The sequence below is a fragment of the Channa argus genome, chromosome 3 (assembly GCF_033026475.1).
Source record: "Channa argus isolate prfri chromosome 3, Channa argus male v1.0, whole genome shotgun sequence".
NCBI classification, from domain to species: domain Eukaryota; kingdom Metazoa; phylum Chordata; class Actinopteri; order Anabantiformes; family Channidae; genus Channa; species Channa argus.
In genome coordinates this window covers 15,369,433-15,396,384 of record NC_090199.1, presented here as the reverse complement: position 1 = coordinate 15,396,384, position 26,952 = coordinate 15,369,433, and the positions used below count along the sequence as shown (strand labels likewise).

The following is a 26,952-nucleotide window of genomic DNA, read 5'->3' as shown; positions in this document are numbered from 1 at the left end:
TTATGAATGGTACATCATTTAATTAATACAACCTTCAGTACATAAATAAATAAGGTACTTAAAATTAGTGATATTTAATGCATTGATAATTTTACCCAAATAAAAGAGTTTGGACGATACTTCTTCTGTAGTAAACTAAGGAAAGCTGTGTCCAACTAAGATAACTTGTGAAGCTCTAAATGCTAAGTTATGAAAATGAAATTTTTGTCTAGGGCCCCAACAAACTAGGATCGCCACTTTCTGTATGGCGTTTGCGTGGGTTTCCTCCTACACACCAAAGACATGCATGTTAAATTGTGACTCCAAATTGTTGTGAATATGAATGTAAATGGTTTTCTGTCTGTGTATGTCTCTGCTTTTATTATTTATTCATCTTATAATTATACATTACATTATATTTCCAATAACACAAATCACACACTGCTAACGCTCTTTTCATTGTTTAATCTGTCGATGAAATCCTCATACTTGAAAATTCCACACATTTGCGACAGTGCTTGAAGGCAGCAAATGAGAAACTCTTGACGTATGTTACGTCGCTCCACCCGACGTCTCTAGCAGCCGAGCAGGTCACACCCGCACAGCAGCACAGCAGTGTTTCAAATTTACCCGTGACCACGTTAGCTGGTGACCCACTTCCGAATGCTTGGATGGTTGCTCGTAGATACGGCAGCTGTTGAAACCAGTAAAACTACACACTAAGCGTCCTCGTCCATGCCAGTTTGTCTGTTGTTCATTACATTAGCAAAATACTTGTATGTAATTGTTGTTTTGAGGCTTGTTTTTGTTGGAGTAAACGTGTCCGATATTAATTTATTCTGCCGGACTTTATACATAAAATAGTGAAGAACTCTACAGGATTTGATACAGAGGAAATCCGAACACATCTAAACCCATCGACAGTGGTCATCTTCAAAGACAATTTTTTGTCTTCCTGGTTTGAACAGCTGGCGTAACTACGAGCACCCGCCGACGCATTCGGAAGTGGGTCAACAGCTAACGTGGTCACGGGAAACTTTGAAACACCGCGTTGTAGTAGGAAAAGGCTTCGGGTGGAGCGTGTTCACCTCGTATGCCCACAGATAGTAAGCTGGTAAGTGTGCGGTGCTACACAAAAAACAGAAATGGAGAACACTTTGCCCACAACCGGTGATTCGAAGGTGGACAAGGCTATCAAGCAGTGGCTGCATTACGACAAGGTAAGTTGACAACTAGGGAGCTAACGTCAGTTAGCCGAGTTGGCTGCGATTAACGCTACATTCAACGTTACCTGATGTAACATAAGTTAACGTTAAGTTATTCGGTTGTAACTTTGACTCCCGGGTTTACCGCGATTCATACAGAATTCAAATTTGGTGATTGCAGGAGTTAATGTACGATTTCTTATAAGACTAGGATAACTCGGAAATAACGTTCTGCTTGTTGTAGGCGTTGTGAAAACGTTACTAACTAACCGTGACTAAAAATGTTACTAATGTGGCATTAGATACTATGTCAAAAGTCAAAAGTTATACATGACTGGATTCAGAGGGTCATAGTATCATTTTGAATGCCTTAAGCAGCGATTACAACACATTTGTTACACCATTACTAGTTGAGTTTAACATGCTTAAGTGTGAAATTTGTCTTCTGGCAATTAAACAATCCAACATGCACAATACTAATACATAATATTTACTTGGGTTTAAATGGACCATTTTTTTCAGTAAAGTTGCTTTTTCCGTTATAATTAATACCAAATCACAGTAATCACTAAGCAAACTGTCTTGAGATCATGGACCAGCAATACATTTTTACCTTATTTGGAGGCATTAATTGTGTACTTCGCATAAAAGAAAGTCTTAATTTTTGAATTGTCTGTTCAGTTGGCTAATAGATTAAAAACAAACATAAAAGCTTTCCTTGTCACATTTGCTGTCTTATTTAGCTGTTCCCAATCAAAACAGCAATGGATATCATCTATACAGTTTCATATTGGCATTAGGAATTTCACATGCTCAGCCACATAGTGCTAAAGAACACAGATATGCAACTGTGGTCAGTCAGTCATTAAGTCCGACTGTCTAGCATGCCTGCGGCCATCTGACAAACACAAACAGTCATTCACGGCCTTAAAGAGACATGGGATGCCACCAATCAGGTCACATTGAAAAAGGGATGCAGACTCATTAGGCTTATGATAATTGCATAAGGGCAGCTTACTTAGTTTTCCATTTAAACAGGAAGCATCAGATCTTTTGCAGTGCCTTTCTAAATTTGGTCGTGTTGTGGCTTTAGTAATGCCTTTCTTAATGCTGCGCCTGTGTTGTCAAATTCATTGTTTTTTAATTTTTTTTTTATTTGCTTGTGTTTTGTCTATTTGCTGTGCCGTGCACTCTCAGGGGCACTGTGAGTTATAGCCCTCAATTGCCAAAAATAATAATTTTCATTTTTAGTGCACTAAGAAAAGAGACAAAAATGGCTTTTATACTGCTTGATGTCCAGTTGTAACAAACTGCAGATATGCTTTTTTTCCCACCTCAGAACCCCAAAACAGTGTCTTTGGTTCAGGATCTGGTGAACAAAGGAGCAGTAGAGACTCTGAAGAAATGTTTCTCCTCCAGGATGGAGTTTGGTACAGCAGGTTTGAGAGCCGCCATGGGCCCTGGCATATCCTGTATGAATGATCTTACTATAATCCAAACCACACAGGTTGGTTGATGGATAAACTAGTGCCACACATAAGGCACCAAGTCACATACACTTTACTGATTGTTATGATCTACCATGTATTTTACATGCCACCATCTTGTTGACACCCATTATGGTTGAAACTAATAGTGCTGCCTTTTTCCTTCAGCCTACTGTTGCTGATTTTAAATATTGTACACTACATCACATATCTACAATTCCTCCCACATTTTCTAAATGTTTTTCTCTCTGACAGGGTTTCTGTTGCTATCTGGAAGAGAGTTTTGGGAACCTTAAAGAGCGAGGGGTGGTGATTGGTTATGATGCTCGGGCCCACCCTCCCAGCGGAGGCAGCAGTAAGCACTTTGCCAGCCTGGCTGCAGCTGTTTTCATGAGCCAAGGGGTTCCTGTCTACCTCTTTTCTGACATCACGCCTACACCGTTTGTGGTAATTTCTTTAAACTGTGTAGTTTCTTAAATTTTAGTAGAGGGGGTCACAATCAGAGACATTCAATTATTAAATTTTAATCATGCTTCTAATTATGTTCATAGGGTTAGTTAGTAAATACAAGAAACTAAAAGCTTATTAACATAGATCAGTTTGTCTGGTGATATGTTTGTTAGAGGGACGGGTAACAGTGGGACTGCACCTACAGGGCAAATTCCACCCAAAAAGCACACCTCCCCTTTTTTTTACTGCATGTTGCAAACTGTGCATATGATTCACAAGCCTATACTTAGTTTAAGACCTGCAAAGCTCAATTTTATTGTTTCTATATTTTACATCCATATAGAGGCAAACATAAAACTACAAAATATTTGTACTCCTGAAAAAACATTCAATCTTGACAACGTGGACTTAAGAGTCATGTGTACTTATAATTCAATTAAATTCAACTTTATTTATATACTCCCAATTCCCAACAAAGTAACCTCAAAGCACTTTACAATATTGAGTCAAGACTATAAAGATGTATAGAAAAAAAACAATTCCCCCTTGAGCAAGCCCTAGGCAACAGTGGAGAAGAAAAACCCCCTTCAATGTATAAGCGTGGTATTATTTTTGGTTTTCAGGTTTACTTATTAAATTGGCCAATGACTATGCATATTCTTCTCTTCTTCCCCCTGCAGCCTTTTACAGTTTCACACATGGGTCTATGTGCTGGTGTCATGGTGACTGCCTCTCACAACCCCAAGGAGGACAATGGCTACAAGGTACAAGCAGCTTTACAGTTGTGTGATTCAGTAGATCTTACTCAGTGTTTGTATCTGCTGCCAAATATGTCTTCTTCTGTTGTAATCTTAGGTGTACTGGGAGAATGGTGCCCAGATTGTATCTCCCCATGACAGAAGAATATCCAAGGCCATAGAAGAGAACCTGGAGCCTTGGCCTGAGTCCTGGAACACAGAGGCAGCCCTGAAGAACCCCTTACTTAAAGATCCCTACCAGGACATCCACACACAGTACTTCAAAGCCATCCAGAATCACTGTCATCACAGGTACTCAATATTTACAACAAGAGAGGCGAGATGTAGAGCACTCATTCTAAATGTAATGACATGAGAAAAGTTCCATTGCTTTACATTTTAAATGTATCCATAAGATGCCACTGTATGAATTACAGTCACACAACTCTAGTTAAAAGGGAAAACGGGACAAATAAAAACTTTAACAAAAAGTTTTTTCACTTCTTCTTTCCAGGGAGATAAACAAGAGTTCCCAGGTGAAAATTGTGCATACATCTGTGCACGGTGTTGGTCACACATTTGTTCAGTCAGCTTTTAAAGCCTTTGACCTTAACCCACCATATGCTGTAGAGGAACAGAAAGATCCAGACCCTGAATTCCCCACCGTCAAATATCCCAATCCTGAGGAGGGAGAGGGAGTCCTGGTATGCACAGTACATTGACATCAACATGCCAACCTGAACAGTCACACACAGATATTGTGTTTTGGTTGAAGTTGTTATGCATTTTTATGTGTTTTGCAGACACTTTCATTTGCACTGGCGGAGAAGGAAGGAGCCGCAGTGGTGTTGGCAAATGACCCTGATGCTGATCGACTGGCTATTGCTGAGAAGCAGGAGAGGTTTGTGTGCATATAATAATGAATTCATAATATTGTAGTATTTTTTTCTTCTATACCCTCATTCCATCCTCTGTACTTTATGACCAACAATGAAATAATTTTACATGACAATTACAATGTAATTCATTTACGTTGTATTTTCACTGACTTATAAGTTGAATAAACTGTGTAAAGTAAGTAACAAAGACAAAGGATTTCAGAAATAAGATCATGAGTTTAAACACCTAGGAAAAGGTTGTGAAAGAAATTTTTCTTTAAATAAATGTTTATTGTATGTAAAAAGTATCAAGCACAAGTGTTTTCAAGAGTAGCTACAGCCTTGATGAAATGCTGCACTTGTGTAACGTCTGTGCTTCTTTCCTTCAGTAGACAGTGGCGAGTGTTCAGTGGTAATGAGTTGGGAGCATTGCTTGGTTGGTGGATGTTCCGCTGCTGGAAAGAGCAGAACTCGGACGCTGCTGCTCTGAAAAACCTCTACATGCTGTCGAGCACGGTCTCGTCCAAAATACTGCGTGCCATCGCACTGAAGGAAGGTTTCCACTTTGAGGTAATACAGTGAAATTTGACACTTGAAACTTCTTACAGATGTGAAACTGTAAAACATAATACACAAACACACTAAATGAACTATGTTTACATTATTAACGTGCTTATTTTTTAGAGGTAATTTTAAACCAAATTTTCTTTTGTGTTAAGGTTCGAGTTAATCTAAAATTATGTGATCAAAAGTTTTTTCCTTTGGATTTGATATCCCTGTACATTCAAAGGTTGCAGTGTGTCCTGCAACAAGAACACCGCTTTTACTGCATTTTACAAGTCCAACCCAACAATAGAAAATGTGGAGAATGCCTAATGGATATTAAGAATTATATTAACACTACAGTGAAATTCACTCTGTTATTGTACAGCATCACCATTTCAAATGTTGCTGGAATAAAAATTTCAAAACACACTTAAGGGTTTCTTTCACCACTGTTTGAACAGGAAACACTAACAGGGTTCAAGTGGATGGGGAACAGAGCCAGCGACCTTTTGGCCCAGGGCAAGACCGTTCTCTTTGCCTTTGAGGAGGCAATAGGTACACACACACACACACATGCACACACACACACACAGGTGAACTATAGGAATATATTGATTGATTTTTTTGTAGCATCATATTACAAATGTTTTTGCACATAATGATTCCCACATTGTCACGGCCTAGCATCAGTGTGAAAAAACATTTGTTTGGGACAAGTTGGCCCATAGTGGTGGTAAGCTTAGTTGCAGCGGCTCAGGACTAACCCTCCATCTGACTATCTGACGTAATTCCGTTGTACACGTTGTATGTATAATGAGAAATAAAGCATTTTATCACTTTACATTACCTTTATCAAATGAAACTTACTCAAACCAAGTGGGGTGAGGGTTTTTGTGTTATCCTTGCTAAATGAGAGACAGCTGGCTGAGAATGGTGTGCAAGGAAGTAAATCTAGCTTTGTAGAACTACCCACCTGTGTAACAGCTACAGGCATGGGAGAAAAATGATCATCTCTGTAAGTAATCAGAAAATATTCATACAAATCATAGCATAAAAATAGTAATTGTTTAAACATTTAGTAGATCAATGAAGCATTGTCTACTATTATCAAGCATTTGTCTTCTCAAGAAAGTTTTAAATGATGGTACCATTTCTTTTTGACAATAAATACTCTATGTTGTAACCTTTGAGATTACACAGAACTTTTCCATCCATCTATTACTCGTAATTGTTTAGGGTCATTAAGGCCTAGACGCCTGTTAAGGGATAAGTGTGATGGTTTTTACATCAGGGTGTAAACAACCTCTTCTACGCTTGAGACACAGCACTGCAAATAGTAGCAGCATGTAGCATCCAACAGTTATTCTGATGTTTTTACACTGATTTATTATTTTTTAAAAGCATGTTAAAGCTGCTTGAAGTCAAACACCCTTCACAAGGCTAAAGATGGTTATTATATATGTTCATTTAGACACATGCATACATCATGTAGCATCATAATGCTGTAATTGGAATCGCATGCCTTTCCACATTGTTACTAAAAGCAGCAAGTGACCACATCAGCTGGAGGTTTTACAAATACCAGGGATGAACTGAAAGTGTATGTTTGCAGGGTATATGTGTAGTCCCTCTGTGTTGGACAAGGATGGAGTCAGCGCTGCATCTATAGTTGGAGAGATGATCTCTTATCTGGGGACTAAAAACACAAGTCTTTATCAGCAACTCACCACAGTCTATAATGAGTAAGCTCACCTCTCATGTACTTTTGTTCTTTACATACACAAATTAAAGGAGTAGAGTATAACTCTCTCCCTCTCTGCACTCATTGTTTTCAGATATGGCTACCACATCAGTAAGAACTCCTACTTTATCTGCCACGACCAGGAAGTGATCCGCAGCTTGTTTGAGCGCCTGCGCAACTATGGTGGCCAGAAGGACACTTATCCCAGCGAATGTGGTCGCTTCTCCATTTCAGCTGTACGAGACTTGACCACTGGCTATGACAACAACCAACCTGAGAACAAAGCTGTAAGTGCACAAACTGTAAATGTGTCGGAGTGCTGCCCAACTGTGACATTTGCTTTTTTTTTTTTTTTTAAGCTTAGACATTCAGTTTTGTCTCCTGTATCAGTTTTTAAACCTTTTTCCATCTGGACAGCAGTGTTAACAAAGAAAGATCACAAAACATCCTCTTGGCAAAATACATGTTTGCCAAGTCACTCAGCTAGTCTTTCAAATGAAAATTACTCTTCCATCACTTCTTCCTATCGCCTCGCAGGTGCTTCCCACTTCTAGTTCCAGTCAGATGATCACCTTTACCTTCTCAAATGGAGGTGTGGCCACCATGAGGACCAGTGGTACGGAGCCCAAAATCAAATACTACACTGAGCTCTGTGCTGCTCCTGGTAACAGGTAAGTCACTGTGAAGACCAGCCCAGCAGAATATAAAAGAATATTTTGGGTCCATAATTTCCTAAAAGCCAAAGAGATGACATTACTGTGTTATATGTGTTGTTTTTCATACAAACAAGGCAAAACCCAAAGATATTTCTTTTACAATGATATAAGTCAGATATAATATATGATATGATAAAATCATCATTTGCTGGAACAAAGAACTGTTCAATTTGAAAATAAAAATACAGATTGCCAAATGTTCATCTTAATGGCCAACTACTCTTCTATTGATCAGTAATGAGCAGTGGATGAATTCGAGTACATGATCTCCACTGCTTTCATCACATTATTGGAAATGGAAATTAGTCATTTCATCACAATTCCTGCTTCAGCTACGTTCTGTTTTCCTTATCTCTCCGTGTGTCTCTTCAACAGTGATGTGATAAGCCTGAAGAAGGAACTAGATGAGTTGGTTGACGCCATTGTTGAAAGCTTCTTTGAGCCACAGAAGAACAAGTTGCAGCCCAAGCCCGAATAGCTCTGATACATTCATTGGACAGGACCATTGTGACCAATGTTTTTGACGAGCTATTCACACAGTGTCTTAATTACTCAAGAAGTGATTCTTAATATATTACAGGCTTTTTTTTTTTTTTTTACTTCAGCTAAATTTTGTTTAGTAGAACCAGGCATTAAATCTGGATACCTTTTTTTTTTTTTACCTCTTAATGAAACTTTTTTTTATTTTAATAATTTGCAAAGTTACGGACAGCCTCTAATTTCCACTTTTTGTTTAGCTGTCCATTTAATGTGGTATAGTTATGGGCTCAGTGCCTGCTTTTACAGCCTTCAGTCTTAATTTGTCATAACTTAATGATACAGATTCAGTTTATCTCAGTGTCAGCTATTTCAAACCACAACTGTAAAATGTCATGCGTCATGCCTCGCTGTGTTTTAGAAAAACTAGCTGTTAAATATTCTGTATTCTGTATTTAACATTTTGCATTCCACACTGTTTTAGCACGAAGTGCAAAGCTGCTAAGACGAAGTTACTGAAAAGTGTAAACCTACTGTATGAAGTTTAAATCAATGGCAGATATAAAAACACCAGCCGTTGCAAAGTTGGTAAATAGTTAAATAACCAAAGCTAAAAGTTTAGAGCACCACCAAGTGGAGATACTGTACTTGAATTTATTCACTGCTCATTACATAACATTATTTGATATCAATGCTCGTTACGCCTCAACTAGTGACAGCATTAATTGAAGTGTAGTGATTCTTGACAGACTTCACCAAAAATGTGTAATTAGTCGCTCACCTTTCTTTGTGTGCCTCATAGTCCAGAATACTGTGCTGAAAAATATCACCCAATAAAATGGATTTTAACAGTTAATGTGGGAGACAGTTGTAGAGGAGAAAGCGGAAACACACGCTGCGTACGGCACGTCCTTCTTGCATCCTCTGGCACTACGTGCACGCAGCATGCACTTGTCATTCTTCGTCTCATTATAGAAGCGAGGAGGGGTCGGTCCTGTTTTCTATATTTATCTCAAACTAGAGAGAGATCTAGGACTGTGTGGAGCTCTATCTTGTGCGTGAGTTGCTCCAAAATACTCTTTAACATCTCTTAGTTACACCATCGTCGTTTCTCACACGGGACAGTTCTAAGATCGAACAGGTAAGGAGGGTCTGCCGAGGAGACGTTAAAATGATCTTAAAGTAAATAAATGAAATACTGTGCACTTTAAGAACGCAATACACCAGTCGCAACCGCTTTGCGGTCTGCGCAGTTCCGTGCGTAAAAACTTGTTCCGTGCGTAAACATTATAATCGTTAAAGATAATGAGGCTGTGAAGTTGCGTTTCTGTGATAGAAATCACCTTCCGTTACTTCCGTATCTTACTCTCCTGCACCGAGCCGACCTATATTTGATTCTGATGTGCCCCAGCTGATTTAAGCTGATATATTTATATAGCAAGTTTCAAGTAGAGGTATGTAAGCATCCGTTTTGGTTCTATAGTATAATTCGATTTACATGGATATCATCTTCATATCTTAACGTGTAGAAATTATTACTTTTATCTTTCCACTGACACGGTTTGGACGCTTCACTCCTTTCTGTCATGACGTGGTCTATGTTTTTGGATAATGTGGAAAATTTATTTTCCGTATTGACACACACTAGTGGCCAAATATGATCCCCATAGTTTAAATGGCACTGCGTGTGTGTCCTTGAGATTGTAAAAGTCTAGGTCATTTGTTAAGCCACGTGTTTGTGGCTGGGTAAACACCAGGTGGTATTACCCTCCAAATGACCCTCTGTCTGCCCCACTACACGACTCAGCTGATTGGGGAAAAATGAGATTGGTTGTACACAGATGACAGTGCAGTACACACCCAACATCAACATTTATTCTAATTTACAAAATAAATGTTAAGTATATTTGCTTGATCTTCTTTGAAATCATATAAACAGCCACAGGTAGCAAAACCTGACTTTAAAGATGTCTGTCTTCCCTTTGTTCTTCAGATAGAACACAGGCAGACAGCTGCTTCTGGCCATACAAGTCATGGAAGGACTCTATTTTGAAGTGAAACCACGAAGAGATGAACTCCGTAGGCCAGAGAACTCTGTGAGGCCCAGTCCTAATCTAACTTCAAATCATCGATCATGTCCATCACTTTCACATCTCACCTCTACACCGTGTTCACAGAAATTTTCTCATCCTCTCTGGGTAGAAAATGTGGAAGATGAAGAGGAGGAGGTACGATACAAATTGACATTGATCGGTTCTCTGCCAGTTCACCACCTCACCACCATGGCTATGCTGCCCTGGGTGGTGGCAGAGATCAGCAGGCCTCGCCCTTCAGGGAAGGAGTCAGGTGCTGGGATACAAAATGAAACCCATGGAGGTGGACAATTAAACCTTTCTCACTTAAATCAGACAGTTTGTCTTTGCGTATCTGCATCATGGGTGTGCTGTGTGTCCATTGTGGGCCAGGGACTTGTCTGGGATCCGTTGACACACACAGTACTATTTGAATGCCGTCCTCATCAAGTGACTAAGCTAATTCACAACAGCCAGGGGCCCAGCAGCTTTGGCTGCCTGGTCAGAGACGATCCAAGCTGTGTCTGTTACGTCTTCCAGTGCCAGGACAGCACCAAGGTGCGTGTGCGCATGTGTCCTTATGTTGGTTGACATGACAAAAAGACTAGTGTTTTACCATGGATCATGCCAATTAGTCATGATAACAAAAATGCACAAGTCAACTAAGCTGCAAAGTTGGCAACTCATTACTGTACTTCACATACACTTTTCAGGATTTGGCTCTAATGGCAACACTGTGGGTGAAATATAAAATCGCAATGCGCTTAAAGTGTAGGGTTTGGTATAATCTTTAATGACATAAAGACGACTTGGACCACATCATTATTTGTTTTGAGAGAAACCGGAACAACCTTTGGCACTATTGCAGCTCATCTCTCTAATGGGGTTTATTCCATTTAACAACATGAGTAAAAATCAGCAAACATAAAATCCACTTACAGTACACAAATTAACACTCTCTGCTGACACACCCTGTACTGCAGTCCTCTTGACTCCCTCCACATGGCATGCTGTGTACACTGTAAAGTCACAGCTGCTCTCTGTGTCAGCCTAGAGATATTTAATACTATCCTCCTTGCATATTATGTGCAGCATAGACCAAAGATTTAAAGGGGTGACAGGTGGAGACAATGGAGGAGACAATGGAGGATAGTAAGAATTTTAATGAACAGCGAGCAAAGACTGGCCCACATAGTTCAATCCAGTAGAGTAGCTACTGTAACTCAAACTGCTGAAATAGATAGTTCGTAGAAAAATGTCAGAACACACAGTATAACACAGTTTGTTCCATATAAGGCTGCATAGCCACAGACCCGTCAGGGTGCTCATGGGAAGATGTGCTATGGCAAGATGGCAACCCTGCGGAGGCAGTGTGATGCTTTGGGCAAAGTTCTGTCCAGCTGTCCATATCTTAAACCAATCAAGCTGCTAAGGGATGTGCTAGAAAAATTAGTCCAATCCTTGGAGACCTTGCAACTTACAGAACTTCAAGGATCTGCTACTGACAGATTGGTGCCAAATACCACAGCATACCTCAGAGGTCTAGTAGAGTCCATGACTTGACAGGCCAGGGCTGTGTTGGAGAAAAATTTAGGCAGGTCAGATGGTTATGGCTGACTGGTGCGTATATACCACAGGAGGTGTGTAGTATACATGTTGATGAACTATGCACACAGGCTGTTCGCATACTGTGATGGATGTGTAACTATTGTTTACTTGCAAAAAGTAAGTAAGCAAGAAAGTAAAAGAGCTTGCTTTTACATGCCAAGCAGGATGTAGAATTAGGTTACCATGGAGACCACTTCCGGGGGCAAGTGCCGGTTGTGAGGTCTTTGCTTGTGGAGTGTGTGTGTTTCAGTGTGTATAAGTGCTTGCTGTTGACGTTCTCTCCATGCAGAAATGTGATGGTGATGTCAGGGCAGACCACCTGTTGCTCTAGCTCTGCCACACTGGGCTCAGACACACGTGGAGGCTTTCACACATTCACACATGCTGATTATAAAAGCAATTCTACAGCAATGCTGTGGTACTTTGAATACTTTATCTATTGTTAACACAGATTTTGCTGTAGTTTATTAGATTAAACCTCCAATTACTAAAGATATGAATTATTTTTGTTGTTTAAAGGAAACAAAATCACAATGTGTATCTACAGAGAGGGTTAGATCTCATTTCACACAAACATTCAATTTAACATTTATAGGCTCATATTAAAAGAGAACAGAGATGTATAACACATTCATAACATGCATTGGATGGGCTCTTGAAATGTGTGTGTGTAGCATTCTGTGTTTTAGTTGGTTTTGCTACATTTAGAATAATAAAAACAAACGTACAATAATTGTATTTGTAAATTGATATGTTGGACATTTAATTTGTAACAAACATTATTTGTTTGTGATGCAAAAGTAATTATGGGAAACTGTATATTTTAAGCCCTGGAGAGAAAAGGGGAACTTTATTTGTGTCAGGGATTAGAGAGCCCTTCAGAAGGTCTGTGGGGTTTCCCCTGCTGCTCCTGGAGTGCTAATCAGCAACCACTGGGTGTCACCACTGAAGTGTTACAAAGGTCGGTGTTTCGGTGAGGATATTTGTCGCTGTGATTTTTATTTTTTTTTTTTCATCTGCTTTTTTGTGTTTTATTATCAAACTTAACTAATACTAGTACAGTCTGTGTGTAAAAAGTAAATTTAAAGGACATCTATTTCTTCTAATTCAAATAGCAATCTGCCACTGGTTCATCTATATTAGCGAAGTTGGTAAATATTTATCACAGACTAAGTGCTCACTTTTTCATTGTAGGCTATGTTGTTTTATGTAAACACTTTTCTTTGATAATTGTATGATAATCAACATCCGTTTTAACTTGTACTTCACTATCCTCAGTTTGAAAAAAAGTGCCATTGAATTAGATTATCCTACAGTAGCAACTGGTTTATTTAATAGTTTTTTTAAGACATGAAAACAAGGCATATCATTTCCGTTGCTGGATATGCTTTTTAAATAAATCGATTTGTAAGATATCGTATATTTGTAAAATAGAGTTTTTCAGACCTCAACATAGAACCCTAACATTCCTATCGCTCCGTCTGCTGCAGTGCACCCCTGGGACATTGGTTCCTTGCTGACTGGGTCTGTTCTGCTTCCACACAGGAAATACTGGTTATATTCCGTCATACCAGCGAAGACCATGTAAGGGTCACATAAAATCCACCCTAAGTCTGCCGCCTAAAGTTTGACTGCCCCGGGACAGGAACTCTGTCCACCCTGTCTCTCAGCGGATTGGCGAATTTAGCACCGTCATGTTAGCCGGAACAAAGAGGGAAGTTATTCTGGTGACCTTCAAAACAAAACTCCAGATTGCGTAAATTGTACAGGATATCCTTATGAAATGTAGGGGTTGGTCTTACTTTGAAATGTATGATGTGGACATGTTGTGGTTACATGTTGGGCTTGTTGTCGCAGAACCGCAGGATCGTTGGTTTCAGGGAGCAAAACCAACGTCCCAATGAGATGATACACAAGTTTCACACACCGTCAGACACAAGTCGCAGGGAAGTTACCATCCGGATTTTGGTTTTGTAAAGTTTATGGCGGATGGGATGAAAGCACGACTTCAGCGATTCAACTTGTTCAACATCAAGCAGGAACAGAAAGATGTAAGTTGAGTTTGAAAGTCGTGTCTGAGTGGTGCTGTGCAGTTTTCGTGTCGGGCTAAGTGGACAGTTAGCAAACGTTAACCGAGCACAAACGTTAGCCGCACAACCTGTCGTTAGTCGACACCGACAAGTTAGCTAGTGGTAACTTTTTAGTCGTTACATGTCTAGTAACGTTTTCACGGTTTCCAGAATACATTATGATATGTGTATTCTTATTATTTGACTAATTGCTTGACGTACAGACTTGTTTGACAATTTGTGTGTGTGTGTGTGTGTGTGTGTGTGTGTGTGTGTGTGTGTAAGAGTTTGGAGTAACGTTACTGCTGTGCTCTCTATGAACTGGACGTGATGTGAATTAAGTTACCATAACGTTACAATAAGTGTTCAAAACATATTGGCTGAAAATGGTGCCGAGTTGATTGGAAATATATTAAGGTTTAAGTTTTATTTGTTGGGAATCATTTGCAAAATACAATTTACACTTGAGGAAAATATGTGTTGTCACTCTCTGGGCAGGTAAATAGAGAAGCTATAATTAATGCAGTTAAAACAAAAAATGTCAAAAGACAAAAGGCACTATCATTATCAGATCCAACGTTTAAGAATTGTATCTGATCACATATACTTATATCTGTAAAGTTAATGTTGACAAGAGACTTGAAATCCATTCTTTGGAATTACGAAATGTGATGTTCGGCTCCTTAATTTTTTTAAATCTGAAGGCCAATTTTACTAAAGCAGGTACTTTTATAGAGATTGGACACTTGCTGACCTTGAAGTTGTAACATTTGTGCTGAACAAATCTTTTCAGTGATGCAGTGTTAATTTAAAAAACAATATAATTTTGATTCCTAAAGGTTTTGAATCCACATGTTGTGTAGGCAGCTAACCAGACTGTATTAACATGAAATTGTTCGTGAAACTTCCCATTATGTTTGAAGATAAGGTTTCAGTCCACTTGCAACAGCTAACAATATTTTTTGTTATTGATAATGAGGCCGATTACTTCTTGACATTTTATAAATAGAAAATTAATTTTAAAAAGTCAATTATAATAGTCAATTATAATATTATAATATATATAAGTAATTTTCAGTCCAATGTCTTCAGAATGTAAAAACAATAAATATACAGTGATCTAAAATACAGAAAGATGGGGAATTGGCACACACTCAGTTGCAGCCAGAACATCACGCTGAGTAGGGTCTCCCCTTTTTCCTCTTTGCTCACTCTGTCACTCAGCCTGGCTATGGAAACAAAGCTTAATTGTTCTAATAATAAAACAGGCTTTTTCCTTGACTGGATGGTTTCAGAGCTGCTGGTTTTGTTAAACAGTGGATTACTGACCGTCAGATCCGTTTTATAAAGCTGAGTACTGGAAAATCTGTCTACTTAGCGCCTTTTAACACAAGCCAAATGTACTGTAGGTGGATGTGGGTGGGTGAGTGTGTGAGTGAGTCATGACGATATCACCTCGTGAGCCATTGTGCTTATGCCAGGATTTAACTCCTTGAACAGGAGGCAAGATGTTTTAGACTCTGTATTATTCATAATCTGTCTCAGGCTCTCTCTTCACCTATTATAAATGCTACTTGTCCAGACTTGGCTTCATCACCTGGACAGTAGAATTTTGATTGTTTTGGATTGTTTGTGATTTATTGGTGGAAGCCATTTTTTTTGTAAATGTATATAAAGTACATTATTAATAAAAACTAGTTAGAGGTGGGGATGTTGATGAGTATTGTTTACTTGCTTTCAATTAAAGATTCTTGTGCTACAGAAAGGGGTGTTCAGAGGTGTCACAGAGAAATACCTCTTACCACATACATACAGTCTTTGGCTACAGACAGTGATGTATTGAAGCTTGTTTGCCCACCAACATGCAGAAAGCACCCACAAGGACAACAGCATGTTTTAAATTTAAATGATGGAATTAACATAATCTTAGATGTGTTTGACACTTTAACCAGCAAACAAGGACAGGAGCATGAGAGTGATGGGGAAGTAGTCCTCTAGTCTATTGATAGCTGATGGAATTGTTCTTTCAAAGTTAAAAAAAAAAAAAGAAATATGTAAGAAATGCTGACACACAGCATTTATACTTTTAGTGCACCATTAAAAACAAGCATTTTCACATTTCATTTTGGTATCAACTTGATACTGAAGTATTAGTTCTCAATCCCTAATGTCTAAGAAAAACTTCAGTGCTTGGATTTTTCACCCCTTTTTTTTCTTTCCAGCAATACCCACTTCTTGTAATATCGCTGTCTCTCGTGGTTTTCCCTCCCCTTTAATGTGACTGCCCTCTTCTTTTCATGTGACACAGTCCTCACACTGTAAAAACAAGCCAGTAAGCTGGAGGTCCTTTCCCATGACTATATAACTGACAATCTGTCCCTTTCAGTTGTCTTATTTTTTGTTTGGAAGTCTGTCTCTCACATGTCTGCCTTTCAGTTTTAGAGATGCAGCTAATACTTCAACCATACAGACTGTTGCAGTCTTCTGCGATGAGGACACTGGGGTCTTACAAGCCTTTTATATATATATATATATATATATATATATATATATATATATCACTCAAAACTGCACTTAGACAACAATCCCCTACATTGTGCTTTTGTTTTCACATTTGAATGTGTTTATCATCTCTGCCACACTTGTCTTTATGTTGTCAAGTGGCTCCTTAATCCAGATGGAGTGATGTAAACATGTTGGACAGTTGTGATTTCAATCATCCAGAGACACTTCCTGCTGTAAAACTATCCCTAACCTTTGGAATTATTCAAACTTCTCTTTTTTTGTCCTGATGTTTCTCATCTGTTGCATGGCTTTTGAACTTTGAACTTCTTTAAGCTCTGGCTACATTCCACAAACCACAAGACCCAGACACAGGACCATGAAAAGTGCAGAATTAGGACTTTTTCTTTGCACGTCATTGTTGTTTTTTTCCAGGGTGCATCGTTTCAGTGGAATTTTAGTAAAATTACTCTGCATTCTTTTATTTTTAGTGTTACTTATAACATGTTTGTTTTGTTTTGCTGCCTTGAACCTCACTTGTAAGTCGCTTTGGATAAAAGCGTCTGCTAAATGACTAAATGTAAATGTTTCAAATGGTGTATTTAAGAAATCATCCTTCTTGATTTTCTCATTAATACAAATCATTTAGCACAGTTAAATCTCCATACTAAATCCATTTTAAACATAATGTTAATTTTTGTCTGGGACTTTCTCATCTGTTTCAGGAAAAACTATTGAAAACCCCTTGTTAGCCTGAAGCTTTTTAGAAAATGTTGGAGACAAAGCTCTACTGGAGTCCCTCAACATCAGGAGACCAGGTTGTTTAGATGGTCTAGAAAGAGAGATGTTGTCAAAGAATAGAGAAAGTAGAAAAGAAGATTGTAGCTACATTTTATAGTTCACATTCTTGAATAACAGAAGTTTTCCTGGATACTCACAACACTCTTTATGTGATGTCCTCATGCAGACCTTTTGACAAACACTGAAAAGTTTGTTTTGTTTATTGCACTGAATGGCAGCTTCTCGTTTATTTGTGGTACTTGTGTAACTTCCTTCTTTGCTAGGCCAGTACTACAGTAGCTCTATTTAAATCTGGTTTAGTGAAAGACATCATGCTTGTTCAGTGTCTCTGTGAGAGGCCAAGTCTGTGGGTCTCAGCCTGTCTAACTGCCTTCCAGTCTGAGATCACCCTCATGCAAACATTCACTGAACAACATAAAATGTGCTGTGTGTCCATAGCCCTTTGTGGAGCAAATCCTCTCTCTCTTTAACTTCTTTTAGTTCACAAGTCCAAATCAGGTGTTTTAGCCTTGTAAATGCAATCTACCATTTGTAGAATGGAATCTTAGGAAGGTGAAATATTAGAATAAGAAATGCAGGTAACATAGTATTGATGGCCAAAATAACATGTCTTTTGCTGAGTAATGCACAGAAGTATAGCAGTGACCACAGTCATCACTTCTAGATTTTAGTTCATTGCCTTTTTCTTCCCTGCATGACAGACATGGATAGAAAAGTGGTATGTCGCTTAGAACTACAAAGGATTGTCTTCGTAATTGATTTATGTGTGAAATGTCAAAAAAAAAAACATTATATATATATATATATATATATATATATATATATATAAATAAATCGAAGAGCCCCATCACGCCCTCAAATTTTGTTTAGTCAACCACCTGTCCAGCTCTCAAGCAGATTCTGAGCAAATTCTCATATTACAGCAGCCTCAACTCCAATAAATCAAATATATAATTGCCCCAGCTGTATTCTTTTCAGTTTACCTTTCAGTAGTTACATTTGCTCATGAAATAAGTACTTCATAATCGATGCTTTATTTCTAACACAGGAATTACTTCATCTACTTTACCGTCTAAATGTGATTAAATGAAATATACAAAAAAGAAATCCACCCAAAAGAATAATATAAATAAAGGAATATGGTACTGCGATTCTAATTAAATTTAATATGTAACATACTATAATACAGTGGTTCGTTTAGGAGTGTGTGTGTGTGTGTGTTCCATCACCTGGACACAGGGACCAAGGAAGTGGAGATTGTCATTCTTACCTACAACGTGTGTGAACCAATAAGATCTATCCTCCTCCTGATTGGTAGCGAAGTTAAAATGAACCTATGCAAACAAGGGCCTTAACTAAAAAGCATTTGGATACGAAGTGACTGAATGATCATGCAAAGGAGACTCATAACATCATGCTGAGTTGTTTAGGAGCTGTTATTAAACAAAGAAGCATAGAAAGTGAAAGGGTAGGCTTAAATAAGAAAAGCCTAGACTAGTAGATAAATAAAGAAAACAAATACTCATCCACAGACTGTTCTGTCTTTAATGACAGAAGGACACATAAGACAGCGAAATGAAGCTACAGAGAAATAAATGTATCTGTTAGTAGAGAGTTCGGAGTTTCAGAGTTTTAAGCAGTGAAAGCAGGAGGAAGAAGAAGGGTTATATTATTGGGGGAGGGGGGTCAACAAAATACAGATAGATTTGTAGGCGGTGGACAGAAAGCAGACCTGCCAGAAGGATCATCAACACAAGGTAAGAGTGAGAACGATGGTTTCTAAAGGGTCCGGAATAGCAATAGTGAAGATATTTGATATTTAATGAAGATACTTAAGATAGATTGAGAGATAATAGGAGAAGATGCTAATTAGAATGTGTCAAATAATTTTAAATGAAAGGTATAAAAAACTAATTAAAACTAGTTCCTTAAAATCTTCTCAGAGTTTGTTAATTACTGTTAGGCCTACCAATTATAGGGACCAGGTGCCGTTACATGTTAAGTAAATTTTGCTAATAATACATCTGTACTTTTACTTAAAGGTGTAGTGTACGGCTGTATTACTTTCTTTCTTTTTTTAAATAGCAGGAAGATGCTCCTATCTCAGCATGGAGAGTAGCTGTTGAAACCTAGTGTGATCCAAACTCACTTGAATGGCACTGCATGCAATACAGAGATTTTTGCTTCATTATGTTTTTGAGAAGTAATCTGCCTTCTAACATGTCATAAAAATGAGCATTTTTTTGCAATATTTGTCATTTTCATAATGACAACTACCTGTAGCAGTGTCACACTGTAGCAGAGCGGGGCAAGGGAGGACCTGAGGGATGAAAGTGAACTGATTTAAGTCTTGTGCTATCGCTAGTCTAAACCGGACATTTTAGCTTTTAAGTAGAATTTAAATGTTGGACTTTTACTCGCAATGGAGTAGTTGTTAACTTTTGTACTTAATGTATGAAATGTGAATACTTCTTCTGGTACTGTGTTGTGAGGCCTTTGTCTTCAAAATTTATTGGGTTTATTAAAGCAACACAAAGTAAACTATGTGTAAAAGATTCACTCAGAAGCAGTATAAAGTAAAATTTCCATGCTGCAAAACTCTGAGTTGCATTCCTATAATTATTGTTAATATACAAAAGCAAAACAAAAAGGTGTGGAATAAAATAATTAAAATAGCACACATAGGTTGATAAGATTTCACACGCATATAAAGTTAGTACATGTGCAGCATGTCTGCACTGTGCCTTCACATGCTGAATGTATTCATTGGCTGTTTGTGTCAGTGAACTGCTGAACCACCCTAAGATCAAATATTTCTGATTTTAATTCTTATTGGCACTGAGCAAAATGAGCTTAAATTGTCTTGTGCAAGCATTCTCTTTTCCTTTTTTACTTGTTTCATTTCACCATTATTATTTTTTTGTCCTTTCTGCTTATCCTGTATGTTCAGGGATAAGTGGGGGACAGCTTGTCCGCATGTTGATTTGGCACAGTTTTTATGCCAGATGCCCTTCCTGATGCAACACTCCTCAATTTCTACCAGGTTTGGAACCGGCACTGCGTGGCTGGCAATGGGGAAATGGGGGTTCAGTGTTTTGTCCAGGGACACTTCGACATGTGGTTGGAAAGAGCGGGGTGTGAAACTCTTTCCACCACTATAATTTCTATTATTTTACTACAACACTCCTTGATTATTTTTTTTACTTGTAATGACGAAGAAACATTTATACTTGCTGAATATGCATTTAATATTATGTTAATGGAAAAAAATGCTTGTTTTACTCTTTTTACCATTTTAAAATAAGGGGCTGTAAACTATTTCACTGAACTGTAATACCAGTTCCATGCATGTGAGATAGGTAGCAGTATACTTTAGATCATGAAAAGTGTTGTCCCTCTTCCTAACTCTTATTATTTTTCTAGTGCAAGTGTGTTACCAGGTAGAGGTTCCTCTTTGCTAATGTTGTTGTTATTGTTGTTGTCTCAGTCTAATTTTTCCTAAAAAAGACTAAAGTGCAGTTGAGTCACTATTTCATACTGATTTGCGGGTTTTAACCCTTCAATATTTTCTGGTAACTGTTTTTTAGCCATGGAGATGAACTATGTTGAATTTGACCTCTTTTCTCATTTCTCTTTACAGAGCAGCTTCACCTAAAAAATTAAACCCCACAGTACCATCTGGCTACTGCATGTTTAATTTTACACACCTTGCTCTTGGTGTGATCTGTGTTGGTTTTCCGCTGCTTGGGAGAATAACAATCTTATTCAATGTTGTCCATCTGGCTGACAGGCAGTTGCTGGGAACCATACCTCTTTAAATATGGCAGGGCCTCCAACACTCACACCTGATTGTCACCAAATGAAACCCCTGATTTGTATTATTAATTCAAATGTATTAAATCTAAGTTTTGGCTCATTTGTTTAATCAGGTTCTCTCTATTTATATGTTTCAAATGGTTAGTTAAGACAAAGAACAAAGTACCAAGTGTTTTTATAAAATAACAGGAGTAGGCAGACCTCATACCGAGGCAAGACACAGCAGGACCAGAATGTAACAGTGTCTACAGGCTTACTAGGTACTCAGGCATCTCATATAAATGACATCACTGGTGTGTGACTCAACCACTACTTCTGCTTAACTTATCCACTTCCTCCTTTTTGTTCACTGGTCTGGTACACTGCCAGTATGGTTTAGAAAATAGGGCCCGCAATAGAAAAAGCCTTGTAGACTGTAAGCTGGCAGGCAAGGGTCACTGTGTGAGCTGTATGCTGTTGTGGTAGTTTTTGGTGCTGCTGCTGCTATTGTAATATATGTAGAATTAATAAATAAAAACAAGACCATGAGACACAGTATCCAAAGGAGCCCTTAAGCAAACTTGGTATGATTATCAAATTTAAGTTTGTTTGTTTTGTTTTTTTTTTATCCAGTATACCGATAGTACTCAAATAGTACATGATGATGTAGGAAAAAAATGTTTTGTTTTTTTCCCTAAAGTTTGTATTCTGTGTTATTCAGAGCAAACAAGCCATAAACTATAAGAATACTCAGCCTTGCACAGAAAATCATCAACCAGTCCTTTATGCTGGCACGCACACACACACATACACACTGTTGAAAAAAATTGCCTAAATCTATTCATTCAACAGTTCTGTTCTTAACTCTTCTCCAATTTATCTTTCCATTTCCTTCTCTCTATTACTGACTAAAAAATTAGAAATACCAGCTAACATTATGCACATGTTGTCAAGATTCCAGCTGACTACTGTAACCCCTCTCTCAAGCCAACAATAATTTTCTCCTGAATACAGACAGTACATTTTGACATTAAACTACATTAATTTAACTTGGCGTTTTGATCCAACTTCATTTGAAGTTATGCTCTCATCCACTTTGGCCAAAGAGGCATGCTGGTACCTAAGCAAACCTAAGTAGTGTTTTTAGATTGCATTAACAGATGTGTTTTCAATCATTTCTGTTAAGAATGCAATATTGGTTTTCATTTGCATCTGCATGTAGTGGAATGAAGAAAAAAAGCGGCCTAATATTTTCAGGTTTTAAAGAAAAGCCTCCCACCATAATTCAAAAAGCTAAAAATGAAGAACTTCTACAGGACAGTGATCTAAAGCACTAAATATGTGGACTCAGGAATAGTTCAAAAAGATTAAGGGAATGTTTTATGAAGGTCTTCCCAGTCTCCAGACTTAAATATAATTGAAAACCTGTAAATAGATTTGAAGAAAGCCCTACATGGCAGACAACAAAGCAATCTGGTATACTTGGAACGATTATTACTGGAAGAATAGTCTATAATGGCACTCAGCTGTACTTGTATACATGGATAAAGGACAATTTGTTTATTGCGTTTTGTTTGCTAAATTACTTTTTGATGTTTAAAGTAACGTTTTCAGTATACTCTAAGCTAATTTCAAGCTGACCATTGCCCCTTACATAGAAGTGTAACGTTACGGTTGGTTTACTGTTAACTTTGGACCTTTTGCGCAGAACATATTTCACTAACTGCTACCAGCCCCCTTTTGATTGTTTATAACATTCTTATACTTCTGTCGGTTGCTACTCTCTGTTTAAAAGTGGCTCAACCAAGGACTAGACTGCTTTAATGGTCATGGAAATCTTTTGTGTTAGTAGTGGAAAGAGTGATTACACATCAGGATTGCTGTGTGAGTAAGAGCCCTAGTTACGGTTCATTTGTTCTAGTCTGTCCTTATTTAACAATGGTATTCACTTATTAGCAGGCCATTTGAAGCTGCAAATGCAACAGAGAAGGATGAGCTGCACATCTGTATGACATAACGAATAACCCCACTGAAAACTATTTGGATAACCAGAAAGTCCTTTGATTATGATTTTGCTTAATCACCTAAGAATTCTGACTATATAGCAGAGTGATACTTTATCTCACAGTTCAATTATTTACCACACCACACACATGCAGTATGAGAGTAATGAGCTGCATAAATTCACCACAGTTTAGTTTATAGAGACCAATTATGGTAAGTATACTTTGGCTAAGGTCCCATTTTTAATGGTCAAATGACCACCTGTAATGTGAAAGTTACCCCACTTGTACTTAACAGCTTAGAGCTTCTCGTCGGCAGTTTTTAAAATTTTTCATCTTTAATTATTAGTGCTTGACGATCCCCAGTAAGCAGCTGTGTTCAGCAATACAGCTCTGATAACTTATTATCCATGCCCCACAGAGAGTGAATAGCTCTAACATACAAACGCAAGAAAAATAATGGCACTCTTTCTTGGTTTTACACATAAATAGGTAATGAAATGTGATCTGATCTCCACCAGTCACAAATATAAGCAAATACAATAATGTGTGTGATGATGGCTGTGTTCAATAAAGACTATTGGCTGGATAAAGGCAATTCAAAAGCAACCAATTTTCATATGTACCACTCTCAGGTGTGTGCTTGATCAGCTTGGGTCAAGAATGGTTTTGTCCATGCTTTTGAATATTATGTCTGACTTCACCACACAATTTAAAAAAACAAACAAAAAAAAACCATGGTCAAAGACAATCCAAAACACCACCGTTTGCAAGTGACAAAACCTAAGAATATTACCTAAAAACATAATGTGATGGGTTAAAATTAAGGAAAGCTACATTTTTGTTAACAAAGAAAACCAAACTTTCAACATTCTGGTTGCATTTGTCAGGGAAGAGATGTGAGAACATCAAATGGTGTAGTTCTATGGGGCTTCTGTTTTAGAGTTGTTTAACTAACTCATGCTTAAATTTCCCCAGTAAAGGGGAACTATCATGGAGGAACTATGTGTAATAAAGATTGTGGTACAGAGTGGTTAGTTGATCCATTGTAACTATGCCTGAGAACTAGCCTGACCTAGACCAGGCTCATCTAGAGGGATAATTCTGATTTCACCTTGCTGTTTGAACAATGCCAGTGGTGGCATTGATAAGTTTTGAAACATTACCTATGTTTGTTTGAATGGAAACAGATCTGATCCCAGATCTAGTATAATTTTGCCATTTACTTAAGGTTTCATTGTTGTTTTTTGGGATTTCAAGTCTGGCGTTGGTAATAAAAAACCAAGACCAATGTTTCCAAGAAGGTGCCATTTAAACCCCCTTCCAACTGTTCTTGTTAAAGCAACTGTTTCCTCCCTTGCCCCTCTCATGACACAAATAATTCACTCCTCGCTTATCACTGGTATTGTTCCCTCTCCTCTCAAAACAGCTGCTGTTTCTCCCATTCTCAACAAGTCTGATGCAGATCCCAATGACCTCAATAATCTGCGTCCTATCGCCAATTTTCCTTTTCTCGCTAAGATTCTAGAAAAAGACTATCACTTCTCAACTCCATGCAAATCTAACATACAAGAATCTTTATGAACAATTTCAGTCCAGTTTTTGTTTTGTTTTTATAAATTTGTAAACATTTCAATAAAACTTCTTTCACATTGTCATTATGGTGTATTGTTTTTAGAACTTTGAAGAAAATAATGAATTTAATCAATTTTATAATAAGACTAACATAACAAAATGTGAAAATAGTTAAGCTCTAGGAATACTTTCTCAAGGGGCTGCATTCATGAGTTCTGGCCAAAACTAAGTACCGATACAAGTACTAAACTGTTTTGCTTCTAATATGACTTGCTGGACAGTCAAATAAATCCATTGTAATCAAGCACATCCCACAAGAATAGAAAATTCTTGCGACTTCCTCTGTCAAATGAAATATGGCGTCGACTTTAATAAATGAGTAACTTTGGCTAAAGAAAAAATAAAAAAGGTAAAAAAAATTTAAAGAAAGGTAATCCAACAACAGATTTGGGGTGAGAAGATCTTAAGACTTTACCACAGCAGAGCTTCCATTAGGCTTTACCTTTTGTCGTCATCATTAAAACCAAAGACATTTTTCCCACATTAGACTCTGCCTGGTTGCAGAGTCTAATGTGGTATTGGGCGCAATATCAGATCAGTTTTACAAGTATGAGTAGAAGTGTTTTTTATTTTTTGTTTTTTTTTGTCCACTGTACACAAAAGCAGGATCGGGCCCGATACCTGATGCTGGTATTGGCATCGGACATCCCTAGATATGATTATATTTACACTAAAGCTCTAGCACAAACATCTTCGTCAACGTCAAATTTCACTGATCTCCATTAGTATTAATAGGTTTGGTTGTATAAATCTTAATCTTTTGTCCATTATCTTTTCAGGTCCCTGAGATCATCACTGCGTTGAGGCAGGCTGGCAAGAGCTCCTCACGCAACAATGATGTCTCTTCTATTTCCAACAAAACTTCAATTGGAGGCAGTGATTCCTCTGAAACATGTTATTCTTCTCTCTCCACGACAACAAACCCTTTGGCGCCCAGTGCAGCTGTGTCTCCGACAGCCTTTGCCAAAAAGTTTGAGGTGCTGTTTTGCGGTCGCGTCAGTGTTGCTCACAAGAAAGCCCCGCCCGCCCTCATTGATGAGTGCATCGAGAAGTTTAGCCAGTTAAATGGCTCAGGGACAACAGATAAAGTAGGAAATAGTGGTGGGTTGGTGGGGGGGCTGAGGAAGGCATTAAGCTTCCAGTCCAATGGGCTAGCAGGTGGTGCTGTTGGTAATAGTCCTGCAGGGAGCCCCACCACTATGAAGCATCCGTTCCTGTTCAAGCGAGACCCCAGCTTTCCCTGTCTACAGGACCTGGATGAGAATGGACTCTCTCCAGAGCTTTCTCACTCCACCATTACTGATGCACCTGCCAGCTCTGCTCAAGTGCAGCCCACCAGCCTGCAGGAGAACAGGACCATGCTGTTTATGGTAATTTTCAGAAATATTCCTAATTGTGCAGTAAAACTCAATTTGGTTCCTCTAAATGACAAGGTTTTGGATGCACCCATTTGCAAAGGACAGCGAGGGTGAGAACCAAAAACATAAATCCTTTAATGATTCAGCAAGAGAAAATGCTGAGTTCTGCTAATAATAAGCTCAGTCATGATTACCTAATTGACCTTTACTTGACTTTAGTAACTCCAGCCACCTGGAGTTTTCCTGTTGTCCTCAAGTCAGGAAATGGTGACCACTGGCGCAGGAACCACCGGTGCCTGTTGCTGTCCCCCTGAGCAGATACAACAGACATATTACATTGATGATACATCCTGTTGCTGCCATGGATAGCAGTTACCACATCCTGGTGACATAATTGCTGCTTGTTTTTTTGTTTTTTTCCTCTTTTTGGAAGGGACACATTAAATTACCCTCTTTATCTAGAAAGAGACTAATTCTGGGATTCAAAGTTGATACAAAACTAGAAGGGGAACCTGCTAAGAGGTAAAGACTCATGATTTAACAGAAATAGATTGATTGCTCATTGTGAACAACTGTGTCTCTTCATTAGAGTTTGTACTGATTCATTACGTATTGATGGTGTAGAGTGGGATGTCCCCTGAATGCTGAACTGTTCTAAACTTTTTTAAAAAGAAGAAATGAAACTTCCTCATATGACTGCTTCAGCTAAGACTAAAACAATCATTCTATCTTAAGACCAAATAAATTGATACAAGCCTTCTTTTCATAAGAAAAAGGGTGGTTTCAAAAGGTTGCTGAAATTTCAGCACACATGTTTTAGCCCCTTCAGTAATTTTAAATATGGTGGCAAAAAACCACATTACCTACTTTGACCTCAGTAATAAACACATAGT

General features: G+C 38.2%; 2 protein-coding genes across 7 annotated transcripts in view; both read left to right on the top strand.

Annotated features, from left to right (window-relative positions):
* Positions 1 to 578: 578 nt before the first annotated feature.
* pgm2 (phosphoglucomutase 2) lies at positions 579 to 9,072 on the top strand. Of its 2 annotated transcripts, none has more exons than XM_067497109.1 (13): positions 579 to 1,199; positions 2,524 to 2,691; positions 2,927 to 3,118; positions 3,802 to 3,885; positions 3,977 to 4,170; positions 4,373 to 4,562; positions 4,662 to 4,759; positions 5,129 to 5,306; positions 5,744 to 5,837; positions 6,895 to 7,024; positions 7,118 to 7,310; positions 7,561 to 7,694; positions 8,115 to 9,072. In XM_067497109.1, exons 1-13 carry the CDS (start codon positions 1,125 to 1,127, stop codon positions 8,215 to 8,217), a joined length of 1,833 nt encoding a protein of 610 aa, XP_067353210.1. In that variant the 5' UTR covers positions 579 to 1,124; the 3' UTR covers positions 8,218 to 9,072. The 2 variants fall into 2 exon arrangements, with proteins under 2 accessions (XP_067353210.1, XP_067353209.1); XM_067497108.1 differs by having other exon boundaries at positions 580 to 1,199; positions 5,126 to 5,306.
* Positions 9,073 to 9,206: 134 nt separating this feature from the next.
* tbc1d1 (TBC1 (tre-2/USP6, BUB2, cdc16) domain family, member 1) overlaps positions 9,207 to 26,952 on the top strand; it is a 46,058-nt gene continuing 28,312 nt past the window's right edge. For 3 of the 5 annotated variants that reach the window (XM_067497103.1, XM_067497102.1, XM_067497101.1), the window contains exons 1-3: positions 9,207 to 9,357; positions 10,210 to 10,846; positions 25,481 to 26,071. In XM_067497103.1, coding sequence (XP_067353204.1) covers positions 10,250 to 10,846; positions 25,481 to 26,071 — 1,188 coding nt within the window. In that variant the 5' untranslated portion in view covers positions 9,207 to 9,357; positions 10,210 to 10,249. Of the gene's footprint in view, positions 9,358 to 10,209; positions 10,847 to 13,709; positions 13,948 to 25,480; positions 26,072 to 26,952 lie in introns of those variants that run through there. The other 2 variants (XM_067497104.1, XM_067497105.1) reach the window with 2 other exon arrangements.

Coding starts and splice junctions, on each gene's coding strand:
- pgm2 (XM_067497108.1), top strand. CDS start 1,125: ATGGAGAACACTTTGCCCACAACCGGTGATTCGAAGGTGGACAAGGCT. Junction 1,200..2,523: donor AGTGGCTGCATTACGACAAG/GTAAGTTGACAA, acceptor TTCCCACCTCAG/AACCCCAAAACAGTGTCTTT. Junction 7,695..8,114: donor TGTGCTGCTCCTGGTAACAG/GTAAGTCACTGT, acceptor TCTCTTCAACAG/TGATGTGATAAGCCTGAAGA.